We start from the raw sequence: 18,654 nt of genomic DNA, 5'->3' as shown, positions 1-18,654 counted from the left end.
GGCTGCAGCTTTCGGGTTTTTTAAAATTGCCTAGATCCTGGCTTAGGGGTTCATTCCAGGCTTGTTCTTTGGTTTAAGCTCTTCAATTAAACCCTGGTTCAAATCTGGGGTCTACCACTTAATAGCTCTGAGACTTTGTGTAAATTACTTAACCATTCAGAGCCTCGGTTTACTAACTGTAGCATAGGCTTGATAAGTAATTCCTAATCCAAGTTTGTTCTAAGGGTTAAAATAATCCAAGGACTGGGCTCCCCTGGTGGCGCAGTGGTTTAGAGTCCGCCTGCCGATGCAGGGGACACGGGTTCGTGCCCCGGTACGGGAAGATCCCACATGCCACGGAGCGGCTGGGCCCGTGAGCCATGGCCGCTGAGCCTGCGCGTCCGGAGCCTGTGCTCCACAACAGGAGAGGCCACAACAGTGAGAGGCCCGCGTACCGCAAAAAAAAAAAAAAAAAAAATCCAAGGACTTAGCCCAGGGCCTAGCACATAACACCTAGTAAATTTTCCTCTCCTGTTGATCTCTTTAGGCTCTAGTCATTCTCTCTGATCAAACAGCAACCAGGAAAAAAAAAAAGCACCTAGAAATCTTTCAAGTCCCAGTGTTTCTCATTTCTTACACCTATTCTTCTACTCATTTCGTTTGGCCTTTAAAATACAAACTATATAAAACCATTCCCCATGGTTTCTCTTTTCCTCCAACCCTTGATACTACTAGCTAGGTTGCCTTTTGCCACTTGAATAACCGTAAGTACAGTCTAGACAAGTTTTGTTTAAAATGCCTTTTATTCATTCAGTCAGTCCCCTCTAATCTCTTGTCATTTTTTCTAACCCAACCAAGTTAACAAAGCGAAGGTATTTCTAGGTACAGGATTTCAAGTGATTTTGACTTTTGATCTGTGATGGACTTTATTTTTCCTTCTATTCCTGTCCAAACTATTCATACTAGATAAGGAAAGTAGAAACATTTGCCTCAGTGCCTACCTTATACCAGACCTCTTAGCAGCAACCCCAGGGCCAAACTGAGCAACAGACTGGAGTTCCTTACCACCGAGCAGATCGATTCTATAGCTCCAAGATAAGACTACATTCTTGACACAGGTTAAAGTAAAAAAACTTTATGTTCTTGTTGCATAAGATCTTGTGCTTTAAATTAGAAAGCAACGTTCTTTCTATCTTGCAAATCAGTATCTGTCCCCAACACACACACACACACACACACGGATGCACACACAGCTGTTTTAAAAGGCATACTTCTATACTGTTTTATCTAATAAAGACCAAGTGCATTGAGACTGAAACCCATTTCAAGTTCTTATAAAGGTGATCACACTGGGCTGTGCATTATCAAGTTGTGGATGCCCTTCCCTGCTATTCATTATGCTTGAATGGCACACCTCTCCTTTCCACTGAAGTACACTCATACTGTAAACCCTGCCCTCCTCACTTGTGGGTACCTAGCAGGGAACCCACTGCTTATCTGTGATGCTGAGACTCCGGAACAGTAACCATAACCCTTAAAAGAAACAAGCTCCCCTTTTCTTTATGGCCAAACCTCAACACATACAACATTCAGAGTTGTCACCTTTCAAAATTTCCCCCATTACCAATGTAATAATATAATCCAGTCTGCAGCAAAGATAAACAGAGAAACATAAGGAAACTAACTATAGGGAGAATAACATTTTAACACTTGGGTCAAACCTTACCTTACCCCTCCCTCTTCAATTGGCTTTCTTTCATTCCTCATATCCTCTAGATCACAGAAAGGCTAACACAATTAACTTTAAACAATTTTTATTACACAAAGGTTGTCACATGATTGGATATTGCTCTACTCTGTACACAATTATTCTTACTCTCCACAGAAAGGCTGCTTCTTAACTTCTCATCTGTTGATGGCAATCACTAAAATCCTGATTTTAACAGAATAGTAGTAAAAATGCCTCAGTGATTTAAGTTGAAAGCAGTACATTGGTGCATGGCTCTTATACTCATTTACCAGGAATGTACAAATGTCTTTATTCAAAAATACAAAATAAATTATCTGTAGGCATGGACAATGACAGCAGTAAACCATTCTATGTTGTCAACTGAAACCAGTAACTGATGGTTATAGTGATTTTCTTAAACATCAGCCAGCCTTTTCTTCAGTCATCTCCTGTAACTGACCTCTCAAAGTTATTGGTGAGGAACGCTGCCTTGAGCTTCCTCTCACAGCTCATTAATGATGGTAAAGCCCTATTCTAGGAATTAGAACATGCCACCTCCCATCCCACCACCCATCCCACCCATTCCGCCCATTCCAGGATCCTTCTCTTCTTTAGGAATTTCTGTGACTACAACTTCTGCTGTAGTTAACAGAGAGGCCACTCCAGCAGCATCCAGTAATGCAGTTCTTACAACCTAGGAAAAAAGTTTTGATAAAATATTACTTTTCCTTAGTAAAAAATTAACAAGACTTGGGACTTCCCTGGTGGTCCAGTGGTTAAGAATCTGCCTTGCAAAAAAAAAAAAAGAATCTGCCTTGCAATGCAGGGGACGCAGGTTCGATCCCTGGTCAGGGAACTAAGATCCCACATGCCACAGGGCAACTAAGCCCATGCGCCGCAACTACTGAGCCTGCATGCTCTGGAGCCCATGTGCCACAAGAGAGAAGCCTGTGCTCAACAAAGAGCCTGCGCACTGCACCGCAAGATCCCGTGTGCCAAAACTAAGACCCGACGCAACCAAATAAATTAATTAAAAAGAAATAAATTAACAAGACTTAATGAAGAGTTCTTGAAAGTATTTTTAGACACTGGTGAACTATTTACCTTAGTTGGATCAATGATTCCTTTTTCCACCATATTCACAAAATCTCCAAGCATAGCATCATAACCAATTTCTGAAGAACTTTGCAAAATTTTCTCAACTATCAACGATCCTTCGACACCTGCATTCTTAGCAATGGTCATTGCAGGAATTTTGAGTGCTTTTTTAATAATTTCTATACCTATAAAGAAAATAAATTTTTAGCAAATTTAGTTCTTTCCTTTGTAATTATTATAGCACAATTCTACTTGTGAGAGTACAGATTCCCCCTGAAAGATCTCTGACATCAGTGCTATTCTACTTTTGTTATTCTGGAAATTGCTTTATGACTTCTTATTCCATCTAGTGGCAGCAACAATATAATTCTAACAACAGAAAGACTAAAATCAGGCTACAAGTAAACTCATTACTAAGGTAACTTTTTACCAATTTTTTGATCTTCATTAGCTGGAGTTATTGAATCCAAGGCTGGAAGGCACCGAAGCAGGGCACAGCCCCCTCCCAAAACAATGCCTTCTTCAACAGCAGCTCGTGTAGCATTAAGGGCATCTGTAACTCTGTCTTTCTTTTCATTCACTTCAACATCACTTGTCCCACCAACCTAAAGATTAAAAAAGAATTCCAGTTAGCATGTCTTCTCCCATTCAAGAAGCTGACTGCCAAAAGAGTCATTAAAAAGCACCTAGTTTACTTAAAAAGCAATTTTAAAAAGGTTGCCTATTTGTTACAAGTAACTACGTGATTAAACAGCTAATAGTGTCTCACAAGTCAGACTCTAGACTAATTATTAACAAAACATCTGTTCCCACACAACTCACCCACTACAAGTTCAATTCTGGCTTTAAGGAAGGAATGTTTCAGTAAAGCAATTTTATATAATAAATATCTCCACAAGGAAGTTGATTCCCTAAGTATTTTGGTTACATACCACAGAAACAGTCATCTTGGGCTTAGAACCCAAGAAGCTTATTTATAACAATGCATCTTACCTTTAGCACAGCAACACCATCTGAGAGTTTTGCCAGACGTTCATTCAATTTTTCCTTTTCATATTCACTAGTTGTAATATCTAACTGCTCGATGATTTCTTGAATACGCTTTTCAATTTGAGCCTTGTCACCTTTTCCTTTCAAGAGCATGGCATCGTCTTTGGTCACAATGACCTCTCCAACTTTTCCTAAGTCATGAGGCTGAACATCTTCAAGATTTAGAGTTAGTCCTTCTTCTCCAAATACCTACAAAAACATTTTATAGAATGAACAAATTACAGATTACAGGTTTTTTCATTACACCAAGTTCATTGGTAATATATCCTACAGGTATTTTGATAAAAGAAACATCTTGCAATACTGTGTTTCTTTGAAATGTGAGATTTCGAGACCAAAGCTAGACTAAACAGTCTGAATATAGTCTTTCATGACATTTCCAACTTCTCACTTAATTCTCAATTATTAACTTTGAGAAAACTGTGAACTCAGAAAACTCACCTAAGGCCATACTTTTGGTGCAACCAAAACTAGACCCTAGGCCTAACTCTTAGATCCCATCCATGTCTTTTCTACTACATTCTTGAAAACAGGTTAGTCAGTAAGCCCATTCTTGGGCCAGACTCTTGGCGAGTTAAAAAGGGACCTTATCACTATTTAACCCAATCTCTGCCTCCTAAACATCTAATAAAAACACAGATTAAGTAAACATTTCAGATGGTAGTATCTGACTATGAAAATGTGAATTCTGCCTATAAATTTCAGACCAGGATGTATAAATAACATTCAGTAAACCAACATCACATTTATTTTACTTACTGCACCACCAGTAGCAATAGCCATGTCTTTAAGCTGGTTCTTTCTATTGTCACCAAAACCTGGAGCTTTGACTGCTACAACCTGAAGACCAACTTTCAGCCTGTTAAGAAGTTATTAATAAGATTTAAATTTTATAAAAATGTCTGTCTACTTCAAGTTCTGACAACTAAGGTTACTTAGGAAACTACACTTTAAAAAGATTTTTATTTTTTGCTCCCTAGCAACTTTTGGTCAAGTTGAGACAGGAAAGGGCAATTTTCCATTTATCCATATTTGCCAGTATCTGCTTACCTTCTTAATAAACTGTTAACCTTACATGCTGACCTTTCCAGTTGAAAACATGTAAATAGTGATAACTATTTTATAGTTTGTGAAAATTAGAATTACTATATATTAAATTTGGAGATCATCTAATCAGCATTTACCCTTAACCCATGGGTTCCATTTAGTATTAGATTAAGTTGCTATTAAAGTCAAGATTGAGCAGTTTCTTCTTTTTTATTGAAGTATAGTTGATTTACAATACTATATATTTCACACAGTGACTCAGAATTTTTAAAGTTACATACTCCATTTATAGTTATATAATACTGGCTATATTCCGAGCAAGCAGTATTTTTAATTCAGTTCGTTTATAAATGTAAATATTGCTGGGAGTATCATTAAGCTTACCTACATTTTAATCAGGTAATGAATACTCAGAATATACATTTTAAAAATGCCCATTTGAGACCAGACTGAAATGGAAGGAATGTACAAACTAAGAACTGGTCAATTTTATTAAGGAGCCAAATAAAAATCAGAGGGTTACTTAACCTCTGATGATATGTGAAGTAAACTGGAGATACAACTTTACAGCTACCAGTAAAATGGCTCAATGAAAACTCTTCAGGCCTACTGTTTTTCTATTTCAGCTTCAAATCCCACAATCTCTAGGGCTTTTTCATAATCCCAAAAGCATATCCAGTCTACAAACATTCCAGAATAAGTAAACTCACTTAGGTCAAAGTACTCAATTCTCTAATATATACCTATTTCATTTGTGCATTTCCATTACAATGAAAATTGGAGACTCATTTCTAATGTACCTCAGTTCTAAGATTAGGAATAATATGTATTTTCACAATGCCCTGAAATTCTGTTTATAGCGTTAACACTATCTATCTTAAAGTAAAAAGTAATACATTAAACTATAGATTAAAAAAATTAAAAGAATAGACCTCAACTTACTTTAGGTTGAGTACCAATTTCTCTATTTCAGACTACTCATTAACAAAATTTTCCTTTTAACAGATAGTAGTTGTTTACCTCTTCCCATGAAAAATTGTAATTGTGAAAATATTTTTTTCCAGAAGTCTTTTTGTAAAAAAAAAGAATAAAACTCAAGTCATTTATCTTCAAAACAACTGTAAACACTTAGGCTATCTTACGAGAAAGTTGCACAAAACATTAAGGACTCTGGGACCCCATTCAAAAAAGACAGAATCATAACTGGACTAAGGGTTCATGATTCACACTAATATTATACAAACACAAGTAGTTCAATGTGAAGGTACATAATGGAGATTTCAAACATCAATACAAGTAACTGCCTTCCACACAGAAACGTAAACCAAATACCACTGCCTATTACCTATTCAAAACGAGTGTACTTAGAGCCTCTCCATCCACGTCTTCAGCAATTATGACCAAGGGCTTACGGTGAGCATTGGCAATTTCAAGAGCAGGAACAATGGACTGGACACTAGAAATTTTCTTTTCACTTAACAGAACATAGGCATCTTGGAATTCACATTTCTGACCTGCAAAAGCAAAGAACATTTCTAACCAACTTTAGAACATTATCCTGAAAATGACTGCGATTTAGAAAAACCTCTAAACCAAAGCTCCAGTACACTTTAAAAGTGATTGATGAGTTCATGTTTTTCCTTTCATTTCTCATATACATGAACTTTCTTTTATTTATTTATTCACTGTTATTCATCACTGATTGGGTGCCAGTGCCAGGCACTGTTCTAGACTCTTGAGGTAGATCAGTGGGAAAAAAAGTGAAAATAAAACTCTGCCCTTTAGAAGTTTTCATTCAAGTAGGAGAAGAGAGTAATAAATAAATATATAACTATTATAAATAATACATAAGTGAATTTGCCATTACTGCCCCAGTCCCCTGGTGAGCTCTCAGTCTGCTTCTAAAGGTGTCGGATCACAACCTTTTCCATTGTGTCTGATGATGCTTTCTTCCAATTTGCATTTTTCTCCTCATCCCTGTTCAGATGCAATGGATGTGTGGTGGTCTAGTTTAGGGGCACCAGCTCCTTTCTGCTTAATGGTAAGTTGTTCCAAGTAGATAACTTATTCCAGAATCATCTTGTCATAATTATTCTACATCAAACTTCTATTTCTCTGCTCACCCTCAAAACCTGTCTAACTTCTTGCTCACGCCAGTCCACACTGGTGCAGCCGTGCAGCATTTTCCAGTGTGTTCCATATTACTCTAAGTCCAAGAGAAAAACCATGAGAAAAGTGTTCTGTAATCAAGTAAGTTTAAGAAAATCCACATTCTACATCACCTATTTGGAAACTCACATTATATATGATCATTTTTAAGCCTCTAGAAGTCTCACAGTAAGAAATTGTTTGACTCTGTTCACTCAGCATGTCCAACACTTACTTTACCATAAAATAGAAACTTGCTCACATTCTACAGAACTAGTGTTTCAGAGCTCGACTTTGGGAAAATGCTGAGTGGTCGACAGCATCATAAGCAAGAAATCCATAGAAATGTGAGGAACATATGAATTTACTTTTGAGGTCTGACACTGACTAATGCCCTCAGGTTGTCACATAGCAAACTATGTTAAAAAAAAAAAAAAAACTTAGTTACTGATTTGCTCTTACCTTTTGATGTATTAATAAAGTATGGAGAGATATACCCTCTATCAAACTTCATGCCTTCAATAATTTCTAATTCATCATTCAGTGTTTTTCCATCCTATGAAAAGTCAAAGAATTCGTTATGTGAATTTCATTAAAGAAACAAAAACTGTATAGACCAATTAACAGTCCCCACTTCTCATAAGGAATCCAGATAGGAATATGCAAATGTCCCAGGGCATCCAACTCCACTTCTGCAAGAATACATGTATGCATGTGAACTAATTTTTACAGCTAGAAGGCAGTATCATCTAAGTTAGGACTGATTTACTCCCGAAGGCAAAGGTTAATATTTCACACAGAATACAGAAGGCACTCTATTCTATACAGGTGCCAATATTACACATGAAAGAATTATATGGAATATACTTTTGGAAACACATATAGATCAAATTTTTATATTTATAAAACTCAAGATTATCAGACACCTCATTCCTATGTGTCATTAAAAACGCACTTGCCTTTACTGTGATAACGCCCTTTCTTCCAACCTTTTTCATCGCATCAGAAATGATGCTGCCGATTTCTTTGTCTCCATTTGCAGAAATCGTAGCAACCTGAAACAATCAAATTGAAAGGTAAAGCTACTGTCCGCAATCAACTCCCCTCCCTTTTCTCAGTAACTTCCAAATTGATAGATCCTTGGTGGGAAGCTAGAGGGAGGGTGATGGTGGCAGTGAGAAAGAGGGAGGGGATTTTATGGCATAATAATTGTAATGAAGTATTGATCCTGTTTTCATTTTTTTAAAAAATCCAGTATTTGGCCACATTATTTTTGAAAGATATGAAATAAACACACAATTATTCTTTTAAACAAAAACAGAAAAGAGGAAATTTCTGGTGGTCCTGTGGTTAGGACTTGGAGCTTTCACTGCAGGGACCCGGGTTCAATCCTTGGTCCGGGACTAAGGTCCCACAAGCCACGTGGTGTGGCCAAAAAAACAAAAAACGAAAGAAAAAGAGAAAAGAAGGAAGCTGACCCTGTTACTTTCTTCCCCTTGGCAAACGTGGCAATATTAGAACATGACAAAATTATGCACCTTTGATAAATGGCCAAAGAACATTTTCTACACATACAAATGAGTTTTTACTCAGTCATGTAGAACTAAAATGAGAACTCATTAAGAGCCAAATTATGGGGACTTCCCTGGTGGTCCACTGGTTAAGACTCTGCACTTCCACTAAATGGGACACGGCTTCCATCCCTGGTCGGGGAAATTTCCAAATGCATTAGCAGTAAGAAAAATGCTTCCAATGTTGGTGACTGGGTAATGTTGCTATTCTGATACTGTCGTGTAATTATGGGATAAAATCACGTTACTAAAAAAAAATTCTAACTTTATCATAAAATGTTATAAAAAATCCATACCTGGGCGATCTCTTCCGGGGTTGTCACAGGTTTAGACTGCTTCTTAAGTTCAGCAATTACAGCATCAACAGCTAACATCACACCTGGTTCAAGAATAAATATTATTCTTGAATTATATGCTTATTCTCTCGTGGCTCCACATCAAGTAAAAATTCTGATTCATGTTAAGTGTTTCAATGCCTTAACGCTTATGCACTGCTTCTGTACCAGTACTTTTCCTAATCACATGGGAGTTGGATGGCATGCACTGAAACAGAAACTTTAAAAACTGTTTTAAAAAACCCCATCTGACATCCTGGGTGACTTGGTTCCTCGTTTAGCCCTACTTTCCAAATAACTAAAGTAAAACATCAAAACTGTATCATCTCTCTCTGCTCTAATCCCCATTAAACTTATTACTTTCAAGGTGAATGGTACATGCTGTAACTTCCAATAAACTTGGTTTGTGGGAGAAGCGGACCAGGGGACAAAGACACAGGGATGGATGACTGTGGACAACAGGCAACGTCTTAGTCAGATTTTCCTCTTTGCCACCCAGCACAGTGCCCACCACATAGGAATTCGATCACTACGCAAGTGATTTTTTTTTTTTTTTAAGATTTTAAAAGATTTTTTTTTAGGAGAGAGGAGAAACAAGAAAGAGTCAACTTTCTAATACAATTTAACAGACAGTTCAAAACACTGTGGTGACAATGAAGAGATATTCCTACCTCTCCTGATTTCCACGGGATTAGCACCTTTGCTAATCTTCTCGAAGCCTTCCTTAGCAATGGAGCGTGCCAGTACAGTCGCAGTAGTGGTGCCATCCCCAGCCTCTTCGTTTGTGTTATTGGCAACATCTTGAACAAGTTTCGCGCCAATATTTTTATATTTATCTTTTAAGTCAATGGACTTTGCAACAGTTACACCATCTTTTGTCACTTTGGGACTTCCCCAACTCTGTTCAATAATCACCGTCCTTCCCTATTGCAGAGAAAACAGAGTCACACACTGTAAGTACTATTTAGCCTACAATACAGCAGTTTTCACAATAGGCAATTACTTCAAAGCCTTAATGCAACATCTGACAATTTTTATCAGATCTACAGCATGAATCTAAAGGGCAAGTTCATCAATGTTCTTAGTTCAGACAAAATGACCTTTGTTGCTAAGTGCATAACCTTGGATGATAACAATTTTAGAGACTTAAAAGATGTTTTCTTATACAATGATACAAGATGAACCAATACCACTTTGGTAGATTATAATGAAATTCCAGAGCAGACTTCACAAAATTCATACTTAAGTTTTGTCCAGTACCTGCTGTAATAATACTATGAAAACTTACTTTTAAACTTGTTTTAAAATTTAGTTTCTAAAATACTAACAAGTACAATACACACTTTCAGAGTTGTTCAACATTAAATCTTAAACATGGTGCAAATAGTATTGGCAGCTTTTGAATTTGAACCAAAGCTTCTTGTGAGGCATTCATATGCTATATTTTATATAGTTTGTATCACTCTGATATTTGTACTGGCTTCAACCTGAAATGAAGCATCACTTCACCGTGCACAACCCTCAAAAAGGTCTCCTCAAATTACTTATTACCCCTCACTCATCAATCTCTTGCTAAGTGAGACTTAAAATTTTAAATGTGCTTTGGAACCAAGGGACAGTAGAAAAACATTAGGTTAAACTAGCACCTACCAGCACATACTTAAGGTATTGTGGACGTTGTATTTTTCCCTCTATGCCTGGTACTAACTACTGGGAAAGGATCCAAAATTTAACTCAAACAGGCAAACGAGATTAATTCCACCTCGAGTTTACCAATCCGTCTTGAGCTAGGAGTTACCACTGGATTACACCACACATTGTACAAAATAAAATTCCTTCTGCTTTGGCAGAAGCAGTTTATGAATACCAAAGCACTGTTCAAAAGCTTGCCGTGACTCTCGCCATCAACAAAATGTTACTCCTTTAACAATACTCTAAATTACAACAAAGTAAGAATACTGATACCTTTGGCCCCATAGTAACGGCTACAGCATCAGCTAAAAGGTCTACACCTTGAAGCATTAAGGCTCGGGCATCTGCACCAAATTTTACATCTTTGGCATAAGCCCGAGTGAGATGAGGAGCCAGTACCCTGGACACTGGCCTAATCTGGCGAAGGACTGCGGGCAATCGAAGCATTTCTGAGGGAGAAACAAGCAGATCATCAGTACAATACTAGCGCTACCCCTGGTGTGTTACAACACAAACATAACACCCGTGCATCAGAACAAGAAATGTTAGAAGCGAGCTGGGCTGACCTCTGCCAGCCACTACAGCTGGGCCTCGAAACTCGCCACCGTCCCAAAACACCAGCTGCTAGCGCAAGCCTTAAGTGGCCGCCCCACGCCTGACCTATAGCACTAGCAAAAAGCACACCCTTCTTCCCCACGGCCACCTACCCATGACGCTAAAAACGAGTTAATCTTTCAGCGCTAAAATGGCCTTGGGGGCAAATCAGCTCCAAATGTCCCCTGAAAAACCAAGCCTACAGGAAAGGGACAATTTACAAACCCAAGTGACCAGGAGAATGAAAATATTCCTAACGGTGCAAAAATCCGCTTACTAAAATGTCTTCATGTATCCACTCGAGGCAACTGCATCAGTGCAGCAGGCAAGGCCGCGAAGCTGGGGGCGGCGGCTCTGCCCACTCCGGGCGGCCCCACGCGACTTTCCATCAGGATGCCCCAGCAAGGTCAAGGGTAGATGCGCCGTACCCGATCTGTTCGCGGGGCCAAAAGCCGTTTCCACGCGCTGCGACCACCCCGCCCCCACCCCGCGGCACCCTACACCCGACCAAAGTGGCTTCCATCGGAGGGACCATGTGAATACACTTCCCCGACTCCACACCCCACCCCGGGCAAGCCCTCCCAGCTGCGCCCTGCCCAGGCGAGCGATCCACGCCGCACGTGATGGGCCCCTGCATGCACCCATGGGGCCTGGCTCAGCGAGCCCAGGCCTGCGGCGCCTTGGGGAAGCTCTGGCTCTCGCCGGCCACCCCGCTCAGAGCAGCGGGGGAAGGCCGGCTCCGGGGTCCGAGGCGCATGGATGAGACGGCGCGTGCGGCCGCGTACCTGGGGCAGCGGCACGGCTACTGGGCGACGAGACAGGCCGTCGGTGGCGAGTGAGGGACAGAGCGCAGGTCGCACACAGCAATGAGCCCGTGTCCCCTCCCTCCGCCGCTCCCCCCGCCCCTCCGCAGCGCGCGCGCGCGCAGGCGGCTCCCACCCCCGTCCAGTCCGCCCGGGCCCTGCAATCTGCACGCGCCGCGCGCCAGGCCCGCCCCTCCCCACCGCGCCGTGCCAGGCCAGCTGGCTTAGCCCTCTCCGGCCGGTTTAGGCTAGTTCCCGGGCGGCGCGCCGTTCCAGAACTTTCCGGGAAGCGCCGGGCTCTGTGTGAGTCAAGGGTCAAATCACGTCATTTCCGGGAGGGGAGGTGAAGGGTAAGTACTCTCACCTCGGCTCGCGGCCTAGAAAAGCCTAGAAAAGCCTAGAAAGAGCTCCTCTTTCCTTCCGCCTACCGGTCCGCGCGTCAGTGGCCTGCGCAGAGCCCGGGAAACGAATCGTGGCGCGCACAGGTGCGGCCGCCCCTTTTCTGGGGGAGGGGCCGGGGGCGAGGACGAGCGCGCCTGCGCGCTAGGAGGTCTTTTTTTCGAGTTCACGTGGCAGGGGGGGTCGGACTGCGGATTTCTCCTTTCGGCGGCGGCCAGAGAGCGAGAGTACGAAGTGTTGCAACCCGAGTCATGGTGAGTCCCGCGTGGGCTGGAGGCCGGCGGGCCCGGGTTGGCCTGGGGCGCACGGGGAGTCCGGACGATTCCCTTTGGGCCTGGAGGGAGGGGTAGGGGCCACTCAGAGACCCGCGCCCGCCCGAACCCTGGAGAGGCGAGGGCCCCCCCCGACCCTTTCCACTTCGGAGGGCTCTTTGCACGCGCGTGTGAGGCAGCGTGTGTGTCAGGGGATGGGAATCCGGACGCACGCGCAGTGGCCGACCCACGTCTCTTGCGGGACATTAGTGGGTGTGTAATCGCTTTGAAAAAAGCACGGCTCCAGGCCGAGGGACTTCAATGTTTGCTGACGATTTACAGAAAAATCCGACGAAGGAGAATACTTGACCTTGGGAGATACTAAGGTTGTCCTGGAAGCTCGTCTGGCTGCTGACCAAAGGAGCAACAGTGATCCCTAACACACATAGGAAATGGGATTAAACTCGGAATTTAGAGCTGAACGTTCAGAGGTGTTTCCTTTGAATGAAAAAATCTGAGTTTTGTCGTTAACTTTGAAAGCCATTTGTGGCCTGTTCAGAATACATTGTTTCAAATCTAACATTTTTCTCTCTACAGGCAGGACAGGCATTTAGAAAGTTTCTTCCCCTCTTTGACCGAGTATTAGTTGAAAGAAGTGCAGCCGAAACTGTAACCAAGGGAGGCATTATGCTTCCAGAAAAATCACAAGGAAAAGTATTGCAAGCAACGGTAGTAGCTGTTGGATCAGGCTCTAAAGGAAAGGTAAATGGGGACTGAAATGGAACTAATTTTTTATGTGAAGGGGGGGGGGGAAACACTGGTTATTGTTAAAAGTAGCCTTTTAGGTAGCTTGCTATTTTAAAGATCAGTCCCTAGTGGGTTTCGCACCTAATCTTTCAGCAAAAATGATTTTGAAAAAAAAATCTCTTCTTTTATATGATGGGGAGTTCCACAGTATTAAAATCAGACGGCATAAATTTGAACTCTTGGTCTAACCTCTAACACTGAAATTGCCATAATCCTTTTAATCACTTTCGGCCTTGGTTAGCATATAAAAGGAGCTGGCTGGGCTATTGTAGTCATTCTCCAATTAAGGGTTAGACCTCAGACCTCTGAAAGTGTCAACTAGAATACTCAATAAATGCCCTTGGGGGTCAAATATGTTAATTGCATTGTTCCATTCGCCTCTAAGAAAGGTCTAGCAAGGAGCTATCCTGTAGTTAGGAATAGGAAGGCTTTGGGCACTCTGCCTCAATCCCTCTCCCCAAATCTGCTTTGGAGGAACAGAAGTTGAATCTCAAAAGAAGTGTATGTTCCAAAGTCAGAAAGAAGACTCAAGTTTTTGTGTGTTGAAAGAAGTTAAACATGACCATTGTACATGTAGTTTTAAAAACTGGTTTACTTCGTATACTTGAGAGGTTATGTTAATATTTAACGATCAAAAAGCTTACAGTTAGTTTTTCCAGTATAACTCTTTGAACCTTTACACTGAAATCAGGTTTTAGTTTAAGCTACTGCATGTGCATTATTTCAAAGTGTAACTCTACAGTGATATGTTTGAGTGAAGAACTATGGTTGTATAAATTATATCATTTGGCCACAGAGTCCTTTTTTAACATTTGATTTGAATGAGCACAGTTGATTAATAAAAGTGTAAATATTTGGTCAACTAGATGTCTTTACTAATAAACATCTTTATTTTCTTAAGGGTGGAGAGATTCAACCAGTTAGTGTGAAAGTTGGAGATAAAGTTCTTCTCCCAGAATATGGAGGCACCAAAGTAGTTCTAGATGACAAGGTGTGTAAACTTCATATTATTAAGGAGAGGCTAAGTATTTGCTGTTAGTTTTCCTAACTAACCGTTTCTCTGTTTGCAGGATTATTTCTTATTTAGAGATGGTGACATTCTTGGAAAATACGTCGACTAAAATAAGTCACTATTGAAATGGCATCACGTGAAGCTGCCACTGAAGTTCTGAAATCTTTCATCATGTAAATAATTCCCGTGTTTCTTTTATAATAAAGTAATGATATCCAAACTAATGATATTCAGTGTCTCTGAAATTTAGTTTCTCTGTATTGATTTAAACATTCCCAAATAAAAGTATATAAATGAATGGTTTATCTTTATTTAGTGATTTAAAGATGGTTTTTAGTTTATGGGGCTTTTTTTTTTTTTTTTTTTTTAGAAATAACCTGCAGAGAATTCAGGGAAACAGGTTTTCAGTTTTCAAGCTGGCTTTTTACATATATAGTTGATGCTGATAGAAAGCCATAGATTTACACTTACTTAACATTTTAAGAAGGTAAAGACAAATAGCAACATTCTGACCTCATTTATATCAAACATTTCAGTGTAGTTTGTTTATGAAATCTAGTCTCATGTCTTATTTCTTAAGTTATATTTTGAAAAACTTAACACTTCCAGTTTTTAAAACAACACTACTACATAATTTACTTAGCAAAAATTCGAAGGTAGGGTATAATAGCTCACACTGGCTGGGTGCCTTCTATATGCCAGGCATAGCTAACTTTTTTTTTTTTTCCTTCGGCATGCGGGCCTCTCATCGCTGCGGCCTCTACCGTCACGGAGCACAGGCTACGGACGCGCAGGCTCCGCGGCCATGGCCTCCTTTTTTTGTTTGTTTTAATTATTTTGTCTTTGGCTGCATTGGTTCTTCATTGCTGCGTGCGGGCTTTTCTCTAGTTGAGGTGAGCGGGCTACTCCTTGTGGTGGCTTCTCTTGTGGAGCACGGGCTCTAGGCACACGGGCTTACTTGCTCTGCCGCATGTGGGATCTTCCCGGACCAGGGCTCAAACTCATGTCCCCTGCACTGGCAGGCAGATTCTTAACCACTGCACCACAGGGGAAGTCCCCATAGCTAACTCTTAAGCATTTTCCAGGTACTGGCCTCCATTGTAGGTACTTTCGTATAGCGGATGGTTTAATCTTTTAACAGCATATGAGCCAGGTACTGTTTGTGTCTTGCAGATAAGTAAGGTGGGGCACAGAGGGGTTAAGTAATAACCAGGGACACTGTAGGAAGTGGCAAAGCCAGTATTTGGACATAGGTAGTCCACATTCAGATGCTGTCTAAAACTTCATCCTTTATGGCCTCTGCTACTTTGTCAGCCAATCCTAAGTACTTAATACACGTTTCAGTCCTGGTGATAATGACTATGGAAAAGGGGAGGGGTTATCTAAAAGTGTCTGGCAATTGGTAAGTATCTAGTATACAATTTATTGAGTTTAACAAATGGGAAACTGACAGAACTGGATAAATAGCTTGATTTAGCTATAGCAGCCAGGGAGAATTAAGATTTGAACCCAAACAATCCTACAACGAAGTTGATTACCAACCCCTAAACATGTCTGCCTCTCAGCTACCAGCTCTTTCTGCCTTGCAGTCAAATTTGTTGCCTAGTTTTGGTTGCTTATAAACTAGTCTATGATCATGTCTTTTAAAAGTTGTGTTGCATGTTTTTCTTGTGTAATCAAAGTCTAGATGAAGTTTTAAGTGACATGGAATAATGGTCTCAACTTTTGATCACGTCCCCATCAGTAAAATATTACGTATGTGTATTTACATTAATGTATGCGTTAGTGCCATTTGGTATATAAGGCTTTTGTCATATTTGGGTAAAAAGATTAGAAACTCTTGGTCTTTCCTGGTGGCACAGTGGTTAAGAATCCGCCTACTTTCCTTAAAAACTAAAAATACAGTTACCATATGACCCAGCAATCCCACTACTGGGCATATACCCAGAGAAAACCATAATTCAAAAAAGACACATGCACCCCAATGTTCATTGCAGCACTATTTACAATAGCCAGGTCATGGAAGCAACCGAAATGCCCATCGACAGACAAATGGATAAAGAAGATGTGGTATGTATATACAATAGAATATTAGCCATAAAAAGGAACAAAATTGGGTCATTTGTTGAGACGTGGTGGACCTAGAGACTGTCATACAGAGTGAAATAATTCAAAACCAAATACCGTGTATTAACGCATATATGTGGAATCTAGAAAAATGGTACAGATGAACCGGTCTGCAAGGCAGAAATAGAGACGCAGATGTAGAGAACAAATGTATGGACACCAAGGGGGGAAAGTGGGGGTGGGCAATGGGATGAATTGGGAGATTGGGATTGACATATGTACACTAATATGTATAAAATAGATAACCTGTGTAAAAAATAAATTTTTAAAAAAATAAATTTTAAAAATTATTTTTTAAAAAAATAAATTTTAAAAAAGTTAAAAAAAAAAAGAATCCACCTGCCAGTGTAGGGGACACAGGTTCGAGCCCTGGTCTAGGAAGATCCCACATGCCACGGAGCAACTAAGCCTGTGCACCACAACTACTGAGCCTGCGTGCCATAATTACCGAAGCCCGCGCGCCTAGAGTCCATGCTCCACAATGAGAAGCCACTGCAATGAGAAGCCCACGCACCACAACGAAGAGTAGCCCCCGCTCACCACAACCAGAGAAGAGCCCATGTGAAGCAATGAAGACTCAACGCAGCCATAAATAAACAAATAAAAAGAATCTATTTTTACAGAACCCAAGTGGCTCATCAATTTCCTGCTGTGCCGCAGGCACAGCTAATAGGCTTTGGAGGTCATAACCTTGTAAGCACATATTTCCCTCTGATTTACCAATGAGAAAACTGACGGAGGGGAAGAGGAAACTTGTTCAAGGCCATGTAGCTGGTAAATTGCAATTAGGAATCCAGTCAAAGGCTATGGTTTCCCCATTATTACTGATTTTTTTCCCCAAGACCCAAGCAAATAAGTTTTGAGATCTAAGATGAGTTTCCAAACCTTGGTTCATCCTTCGAGTTACCTGCTATACTTAAATTTTCAGGGCTCCTTCCATAACCTACTAAACCAGAAGGACGGGAAAATTCTTTTTGTACCACGGAAATTGTCCTCGTCTAGCAGAACTGCTAAAGAAATAACTTTAGATTGTGAGATTATATTGGGAATTAATAGGGAAAAGGATTTTGGCATGAGAAATTTGGGCCAAAAATATGGGTATTGGGGACGTGGACCCATGTGTTTTAGAAAAGCATGTTGGGACTTCCCTGGTGGCTCAGTGGTTAAGAATCCACCTGCCAATGCAGGGAACACGGGTTAGATCCCTGGTCCGGGAAGATCCCACATGCCGTGGAGAAACTAAGCCCGTGCGCCACAACTACTGAGCCTGCGCTCTAGAGGCTGCGTGCCACAACTACTGAGCCCATGTGCCACAACTACCAAAGCCCGCATGCCTACAGCCCATGCTCCGCAACAAGAGAAGCCACCGCAATGAGAATCCCACACACTGCAACGAAGAGCAACCCTCACTCGCCACAACCAGAGAAAGCCTGGGCGCAGCAATGAAGACCCAACGCAGCCAAAAACAAATTAAAAAAAAAAAAGCATGCTGTCATTTACCTTTTGTTCAACAGGAAAATATCAATTGTAAGGAGAACGGTAAAGTAGGTAAAATTCTGACTGGAGTTTTCATAACATTACCATTTTTTACCTCTTGCCAGGCACTGTTCTAGGCACTTAACATATAATCTTGCTTACCTGTATAATCATAGCAACTCTGTGAGGCAGATGTTCTTTGCCTCATAGGTGAAGGATGCAGAGAGAGGTAGAGTAACTTGCTCAAGGTGAAATATATTTTAAGTCATAGGCTGGAATTGAACTCAGGTTTGTCTGACTTCAAAGTCTGCCTTCCACAATTCTATACAAAAACAAATGAAAAATTGAGAATAAAATTAAAGTTACCAGGGAGGTATTCTGTTGTGAAAGTATTACCATTATCAAGATTATGATTTTTTTCCTCTATTGCTCCAGAAACTGTATGCTTTACAAAAAGTTCTTATTTTTAAAAATCGGGATTACAAAGTTTTTTTTCATTTTTATTGTGGTAAGAACACTTAGCATGAGATATACCT

General features: G+C 40.7%; 2 protein-coding genes across 4 annotated transcripts in view; one reads left to right on the top strand and one right to left on the bottom strand.

The window, feature by feature from the left end:
* Positions 1-1,776: 1,776 nt before the first annotated feature.
* Positions 1,777-12,551, bottom strand: HSPD1 (heat shock protein family D (Hsp60) member 1). 2 transcript variants are annotated; one of them, XM_067741120.1, is made up of 12 exons: positions 12,411-12,551; positions 10,923-11,098; positions 9,629-9,881; positions 8,919-9,001; positions 8,011-8,106; positions 7,514-7,607; positions 6,249-6,417; positions 4,616-4,715; positions 3,800-4,045; positions 3,237-3,411; positions 2,813-2,991; positions 1,777-2,402 (listed from the first exon to the last, which is right to left on the bottom strand). In XM_067741120.1, exons 2-12 carry the CDS (start codon positions 11,094-11,096, stop codon positions 2,250-2,252), a joined length of 1,722 nt encoding a protein of 573 aa, XP_067597221.1. In that variant the 5' UTR covers positions 11,097-11,098; positions 12,411-12,551; the 3' UTR covers positions 1,777-2,249. The 2 variants fall into 2 exon arrangements, with proteins under 2 accessions (XP_067597221.1, XP_067597220.1); XM_067741119.1 differs by lacking the exon at positions 12,411-12,551 and adding an exon at positions 12,029-12,171.
* Positions 12,552-12,565: 14 nt separating this feature from the next.
* Positions 12,566-18,654, top strand: part of HSPE1 (heat shock protein family E (Hsp10) member 1) — a 39,731-nt gene continuing 33,642 nt past the window's right edge. The window contains exons 1-4 of one of the 2 annotated variants that reach the window (XM_067741125.1): positions 12,566-12,699; positions 13,294-13,458; positions 14,405-14,494; positions 14,574-14,739. In XM_067741125.1, coding sequence (XP_067597226.1) covers positions 12,697-12,699; positions 13,294-13,458; positions 14,405-14,494; positions 14,574-14,624 — 309 coding nt within the window. In that variant the 5' untranslated portion in view covers positions 12,566-12,696 and the 3' untranslated portion in view covers positions 14,625-14,739. Of the gene's footprint in view, positions 12,700-13,293; positions 13,459-14,404; positions 14,495-14,573; positions 14,740-18,654 lie in introns of those variants that run through there. The other variant, XM_067741126.1, reaches the window with a different exon arrangement.

Source organism: Pseudorca crassidens, chromosome 6 (genome assembly GCF_039906515.1).
Source record: "Pseudorca crassidens isolate mPseCra1 chromosome 6, mPseCra1.hap1, whole genome shotgun sequence".
NCBI lineage: Eukaryota > Metazoa > Chordata > Mammalia > Artiodactyla > Delphinidae > Pseudorca > Pseudorca crassidens.
The sequence above is the reverse complement of the archived record's forward strand: the minus strand, read 5'-3'. Positions and strand labels throughout refer to the sequence as shown.